The 8,195-nt window shown below is 37.1% G+C and overlaps 1 protein-coding gene across 1 annotated transcript; it reads right to left on the minus strand.

Annotated features, from left to right (window-relative positions):
* Window positions 1-3,189: 3,189 nt before the first annotated feature.
* LOC146720257 (uncharacterized) lies at window positions 3,190-5,618 on the minus strand. The gene is given in 3 exon segments (XM_085488874.1): window positions 3,190-3,263; window positions 4,540-5,225; window positions 5,227-5,618. Coding segments are annotated over 3 exon segments (1,152 nt in total).
* Between the last annotated feature and the right edge of the window lie 2,577 nt (window positions 5,619-8,195).

The following is an 8,195-nucleotide window of genomic DNA, read 5'->3' on the forward strand; positions in this document are numbered from 1 at the left end:
CACACACCCCTCGTAACCGTAGAAGACGCTTGCGAAGATAACGCGCACGAATTGTACACGATACATATAGACGAGACTCCGAATCAATTAACGCGTGGCGAACGAATTTGACAATTGTTACACACAAAGCATTTAAACGAGGAAGAAAGGAAAGCGATACAAAAAATATGCGAAGAATATAGCGACGTGTTTTATTTAAGCGGAGAACCACTGTCATGCACAGCAACGTTAAAACACGAGATAAGCACGCGCGCCGATACCTCACCCGTCAATGTGAGACCGTATCGCCTTCCCGAAAAACACAAATCAGAAGTGAACAAGCAAGTACAGGAAATGCTAAAAGACGGAATTATTAGTACAAGCATTAGCCAGTGGAATGCACCGTTATTAGTAGTGCCAAAAAAGACTGACGCAACAGGCAAACCGCGATTAAGAGTAGTAGTCGATTTCCGGAAGTTAAATGAATTGACTATAGGCGATTTATTCCCACTGCCGAATATTACCGATATTTTGGATCAGCTGGGAAACGCGAAGTATTTTACGACGCTCGACCTTGCATCTGGATATCACCAGATACCGATGGCCGAGCGCGACAAAAATAAAACAGCCTTCTCGACTCCCTACGGACACTACGAGTTTAATAGAATGCCGTTTGGACTTAAAAACGCGCCTGCGACTTTCCAACGACTTATGAACTCAGTGCTAACCGGGATACAAGGACTCCGATGTCTCGTTTATCTCGACGACATCGTTATATACGGATCCAGTTTAGAGGATCACAACAGAAGACTCGCGGAAGTATTACAACGCCTACGGAAACATAGTCTCAAACTACAGTCTGACAAATGCGAATTTTTACGAAAAGAGGTAATATACCTTGGACATATTATTTCCGAAAACGGTATACTGCCAGATCCGTCGAAATTAGAGGCGGTAAAAAATTTTCCGACACCACGGAAAGTAAAAGACGTACAATCGTTTATCGGACTAGCGGGTTATTACCGGAAATTTATAGAAAATTTTTCGCGAATCGCAAAACCGTTAACAAAATTAACGAAGAAAACGGAAACGTTCGAATGGAAAAACGAACAACAAATCGCGTTTGAAAAATTGAAGGAAAAATTAACGACAGCGCCAGTGCTAAAGTATCCGGATTTCAATGAAGAATTCAACGTGACTACCGATGCCTCGGACTATGCAATCGGAGCCGTACTATCACAAGGAACGGTAGGCAAGGATAGACCTATCGCATACGCCAGCCGAGTATTATCTTGCGCGGAACAAAATTATAATACTACGGAGAAGGAACTATTGGCAATTGTATGGGCTGTTAAACATTTTCGACCATACATTTATGGCACAAAGTTTAAAATAATTACCGATCATAAACCCTTGATATAGCTATTCAATGTAACTGACCCCGGGTCTAGATTAATCCGTTGGAGACTGAAACTCGAGGAATATGATTATGAAATCATACACAAGGTCGGACGAGCAAACGCGAATGCCGACGCGCTAAGCCGACAAGTAAACCGAGATATCAACGAGGAGACAAAAAATAGAATCTTCACGTTAGAAGAAGACGAAGAAGAAAAAGAAGAGGAAGAATTCGCAGATAATACAAGGAAATATTCTGAAGAGGAAAAGAAACAAATACTCTATGAATATCACGATGCACCCACAGGAGGGCATCAAGGAATCGAACGAACAATCAAAAGAATTCGATTAAACTATAACTGGCCAGGATTGACAAAAGATGTCGAACAATATATCGCAAAATGCAAATCCTGCCAAAAAAATAAATTATCGCGCCGAATAAAAGCACCCCTCGTAATCACAGATACTCCGAATAAACCATTTGAAAAATGTGCATTAGATATCGTCGGACCGTTAACAGTTACCACTAACGGAAACAAATATTTACTAACATTTCAGGATAGCCTGACAAAACTCAGTAAAGCGATACCGATCGCAAATCAGGAAGCAAATACCGTCGCGAAAGAGTTCGTTACGAAAATAATTTTCGAACACGGCATTCCCGAAAAAATTTTAACAGACCAAGGCACAAATTTTATGAGCGAAGTATTTAAAAATATATGCAAATTATTAAGAATAAAAAAGATACAAACAACCGCGTATCACCCCGAGAGTAATGGAGCATTAGAAAGATCGCATCGCACATTAGCCGAATATTTGCGACAATATATAAATGCTGACCAAACCGACTGGGATGAATGGGTGCCATACGCAATGTTTACATATAATACCACTCCTCATTCAGCTACGGGATATACCCCCTTTGAACTAATATATGGACAAGTCGAACTACCGACGGCACTAACAAAACCGCCTAAACTGACGTATAATTACGATGACTATCTACAGGAACTAAGGGAAAGAATACGTGCCTCAAATCAATTTGCAAAAGAAAATATTAAAGAGGAAAAAATAAAATCGAAAGAATACTTTGATAAATCCGCGAAAGAAACCGAATTTAAAATAGGCGACAAAGTACTCGTATACGACGAGACACTCCGACGCGGACGATCCAAGAAAGTAGACGCATTATGGGCAGGACCGTATACAATAATAGAAAAAAATTCAAGCGTAAATTACACAGTAAAAAAAGGAAGAAGAGCGATACGCATACACACAAATAGATTAAAATTATTTATTAAAAATTAGGACTTACCTAATTGTCTGCTTCGTCCTCGCGACATAAACGCCCATAAGAAAGAGGCCGCCCATCTTGCAAAGCCCTCAAAGTCTGCATGGCCGGAATCATAAATCCCTCCTCGGGAGGCACCAAAGCAACTTCGCGCACAACGCGCACACCAGACCTCACATTTACACTTACGTGTAAAGAAAATGGAAAAGAGCTAGCCGCATATCTTGCGACAGCCCCCAAAGCCCGTTCGAAACGGCCGGTCGGCAATGCGGGCCCCACAACTGGGCCCACACATCGAAGAAATCTCAAACACGAGAAGCATAGCGGTTCCCACCAGGGCACAAACTCCACATGGCATCGCGAACAATCGAACCACATATCGGAACCAACCATTTTTTTTTGAAGACGCAACGATAGTAATAAATCAAAGGTTGTCATAAGACTAAAGAGACAAAATAGAAACCATAGACAACGACTTACAAAACAACGAACAAAATTTTTTATGCACGGAAACAATTTATCTACCCAATGACATTTACCGGAACAGTAATGACAGTAGCTGCAATATTCATTTTAACATAGATAATAATAATAAAAAGAAAAAATAAAAACAAAAAACAACCGCAAACTACAACAAATATTGACTTTGAAATACCGAGATCAATCCTAAGAAGAAGTCAAAGTACTAGAATTTAAGAAACGATTGTAATACTATACTGTAACGGGAAACCACTATTATACGTAAGTTAAGAAATTAAGAACGAAAAACTTCGTACCTCCGTTTTTCTTTTTCAACGGGGGAGGAATGTTATAGTCCGAATGACTATGACTATATTATATTATATTATATTAACATAGTTTTAATAATAAATTAGTAAGTCAGCTATTATATAATCATTTGAGAAACGTTCTCACGCTCTCGCGAAGCGCTTATCGCGAAAAGACGCAAACGCGATGAAACATAAGCGTTACGCCGAAACCCGCGGACCGCAAGCGAAGAATCAACCTGCTTCGCTTGCACCTAGATAAAAAGCGTGTGAATAAAAATTAGCCAATGAAAGAGCTTCTCTACATCTTCCCCCGAAAGATGTAGAAAAGGGCAGGAGACCACCGCGAACGGAAAGCGAGGCGACGAAGGCAGTCGCTAACGAAAATCCAAAAGGTCGAGTCGCTAATTAGAACCTAACTAGGAGTCGAAGACAAGCCGCAGAATATAACTATCGCCTGTAATCTGATTATCGAGAGCGAGCACACCTAACTAATCACCCAGGTGGGATTATACATAATTAATCCAACTCAAGAAATAAGCGAAATAAAAGATTTATTCATATAAACAAGCAAAGTTAGTGAAAGTGGAGACGCCCGCCGATCCTAGGATCCTCATCCTTCAGTCGACTGAGACCCCAAAATTTTCCGTGCCTTCCCGGAGGCACAACAGGGGTTAACCGTGTATCAATGCTACCAGTTATTGAAAATAAAATGCGCGGTTGCCACATTTCAACGTAAATACTGACGTATTTGGATTTTAATTGTATAAAACATGATTTAAAATCTTATAAAATAGCTAATTAAATGTATTCCACATATTCATTTGCTGAAACTCATTTGTTTTACACGACGAAAATTTGATTATTTGGAGTTGGTAGCTGTTACAAGCGCTCGTGTAAAAACATGACTTTTGCACTTTCTGCACTTTAAAGAGAGATAAATATACATTGGGCATTGGAGAGAAAAAAATAAAGGATTGAAAGTACAAAAAGTGCAAGCAACGCGAACAGACACGAGATTTCCCCTCTTGCCGCCTGCCCCGCAATGACAGCAACCACCCTCCTTAAAATTTTATATATATAAATTATTTTATATAATGTAAATATATACGTACTGATCACAAATATATTTTTGACCATTGTGTTTGCTCAGTTGTGAGCTGACAAGCCGAGAGAGATTTTTGATCCACGCGAAATGTCCAATGCCGTTGCTGTCTTGCACATACAGCAAATTGACATGCTTGTCCCTTTTCTGCCCCAAAAGCCGTAGCGGGATGATGCCGTTCTCGATACTATAAACGTTGATTGAGATGTTATTTGCCTGTTCAAATTTTTTAATTTGATTCAGAGTCACTGGAAACTCAATGTCCTTGAGATTCAACACTGTCGTATAATGTGGATACGAAGATTCCCGTTCCACATGTCTTTCGGCAGGGTACAGAGCAGCGACCACCGCCCACGTGAAATATGCATTGTCTTTAGATTTCACGTTTACAACCGCTCTCTTCATCATTATCTCACGCGGTAATTTAATATAACATCCTGCACGCATCGGATTGTACTTGTTGATATTTATAATCAAATTGAATATTCGCGATAATGCCCAACCACTATCACGTTCTTGAAATTCTTCAAGCGATGCTAGCGTGGGCTCGATGACGCGGTGCTCAAACCACTCGCGTATATCAGACGTGCGAAAAAGTTCATAGTTTCTCGTATTTATACTTTTATTGGCATGTTTATTACCCGACACAAACTCACTATTAAACACAGTGTTTACTTTAACACTAGTATACTTCTGCAACACTTTGCACGTTCTCGATCACAATGTCTTTAGCATCTTCATGAAATTGACGAGGTTCGATGTGATTACAATTTATGACTGCACCAGTCAATATGCGGCTCTCAAACGCCGTATCAATTTCTCGCCATACGAGTCTGTTTTCTCGCGAACTACTTCCTGCACCTGCGTGTACGAAACGTTTGCGTATAGCATTCTTCAAATTTTCCAGACGAGCAATTTGGGCGACAAGCGATTGCCGAACTCCGATCGCTAACCGTGGACGTTTAATTCGACTTTGTTCTTCCAATGATGCAATAAATTCATCACATTGCTGCTCCCACACAATGTATTCTTCCACCGAATTCACCCTTGCGGATTGCTCCAACAAACTTGCTTCCATCTTGATGCTTTTGCGGAACCCTTGATAAGGATACTGATAGAGTAAGTCTCTTTGCCATGATTTTTATATGATCATTGACACTTGAAATTTTGGATATATTGCATTTTTATGATGATTTCATCTGAGGATGTCACAGCAGTCGTATTGGCGCTTGTGATACATTTTTGCAAATCGGATAATTTTGTCACGTACGGTTTTGATTCATTAGCGCTTGAAATTTTGAATATGTAGCATTTTTATGATGATTTCATCTGAGGATGATGTCACAGCAGCCGTATTGGCGCTCGTGATACATTTTTTGCAAATCGGATAATTTTGTCACGTAAGGTTTTGATTCATTAGCGCTTGAAATTTTGGATATGTAGCATTTTTATGATGATTTCATCTGAGGATGATGTCATAACAGACATGTATCAGCGCTTTGATTAATTGAAAATAATATTACATCAGCATTTTGCATCAATATAAAACTAAAATATTAAAAAATAATTTAGTATCACATTGATCACTCGAATGAAAAGGTTGTACTCCGCCAAAGACTGCAGCAACATGAGTTATTACGTTCTGAGAATACAAGATAACAATATTTTGTGCAAGAAAAAATGTGACAAGTAAGTTTTCATATTTTTTGTTAAATAATTATTTTTAAATAAACAATTTTTGATAAATAATTTAAATAAAATTTTTTAGCGCTTTATCTCATCGTGCGGCTTGTATACTTGGAAGAAGATACGCCTTACCCCGACATCATATAAATATTTGGAAATTGAAATCAGCGTCGGAATAAAATATCCTATGTGGAATTGACGATAATCGAGGCAATCAAATAATATTACCTATTAAAACGTGGAGATTGCTAATGCTGAAACGAGCAGACATTGAGCAATTAACTGGGACTCCGCTATGGATTTGTGATCTAAAATTGGAAGTGATTAACACGTCTACTTCAAAAATTATAAAAATTACATCGTCAGATAATTCTTTATACATGATGCCATCAACTTTAATACATTTATTCGATTTTGAAAATGTATTGATCATATGTATTCCTGGTTGTGTGAAAATACACATAATGTTACCGAAAAATTTAAACAATTTGTAAATATTTTACAACAAAATAATATTTGCGATGCAAGCAATGCCGCAAAGGTAATATGTGGAAGCAATATGTTCGACAACGAATCACTTGTAGATTGTGAATTGATAGTTTGTGCTATAAATGATATTCTGTATAATGCTTCTAACAAATAAATTATTTTACCGTTAACCTGTGTTAGATTAAAAATCAATTGATACAAAGTTTCGCTCGTATATTGTAAATACAACTAGTGATAGATAGAAAGGCCAACTTATCGAGCAATTATTAGAGTTGTTCTGTCAAATAAAATTTATTCCATGTATAAACTAAACATAAAACATTATGTGAAAGCTACAAACATTCTATACTCAAACTTAAGCAAAAATTAAAATCATTATAAAATAAACGTTTCAACCGCACGCAGTCTTCCTCAGTATTATATTACAGTAATTATTAAAAAATACAAAATCATACAAAAATTTCACATAATATCAAAAATTAATGTTAGTTTTTCAATAAGAGTCGAGAATTTATAAACAATTAAAGCGTGTTTCAATCCGTCATATCCAACAAATGTTCGCCTCGATATGATCTTTGATTTTAATCAAATCTCGAAAAGTTTCATTGTTAATATGCGAGAAATTAATACGTTCCGTAGGCGCTGCGATTAATAAAAAATTGACGATTAACGTATGTCAAAAATTAAAATATATATCCTTAACAATTAGCAATATGCTTACTTGACATCGTTCTTCTTGACAATTTTAACCACGTTTTTTTGAAAAAGTTATTGAAGATGACACAAGACAAGACCAACAATATAAAAAGACACCTCATTTCAACTCTACTTAATCGAAGAATGTGCGTGTTTATATATGATCTAATACCTATGTTTAAACCGTTAATGTCCTATTTGTCTTATTATTATTTATTGTTCGCTAATTTATCCAAAATATCAAAATAAGACTCGCTGAGTAATTCAGAGTGTGTTAAATTATTTCTTTCTTCTGTCTGATATGCATAGTCAACAAAATTGCCTCTTTGAATGTGCTCTGTAAAGAAATTATGAGCTTGCTATGACATAATGTCTAGTTAGAACAAGAGAGATGAAATAAAAAAATTAAAAGGGGAGCGATACTATATGTGCCCGGTCGCTCAGTTTCAGGCAGTTTTGAAAATGGATAGAGAAATTATTGTTATTGAAGATGATGGAAGTGGACATTGTCCAAGACGATGAAGATGATGATGTGATTAAAGTGGACATTGCCCAAGTTGATAAAAACATAATTGAAGAAGAATCAGACATTGAGGTGATTATTGTTCAGGATGATGAAGACGTTGTAATTAAAGAAGAAGAATCAGACGTCGAGGTATCCATAGCAGATTCTGATTATGATAGTGATTGCAGTGAAAATATTGATAACTGTGTGCGAAATTTAAATCAAACTGATATTAATGATTTTACCGAATTAACAAAATGTGTAATATTTTTTTTTATT

Source organism: Nylanderia fulva, unplaced genomic scaffold, assembly GCF_048542155.1.
Source record: "Nylanderia fulva isolate GAGA-0341 unplaced genomic scaffold, ASM4854215v1 Scaffold730, whole genome shotgun sequence".
In the NCBI taxonomy this organism is placed as follows: domain Eukaryota; kingdom Metazoa; phylum Arthropoda; class Insecta; order Hymenoptera; family Formicidae; genus Nylanderia; species Nylanderia fulva.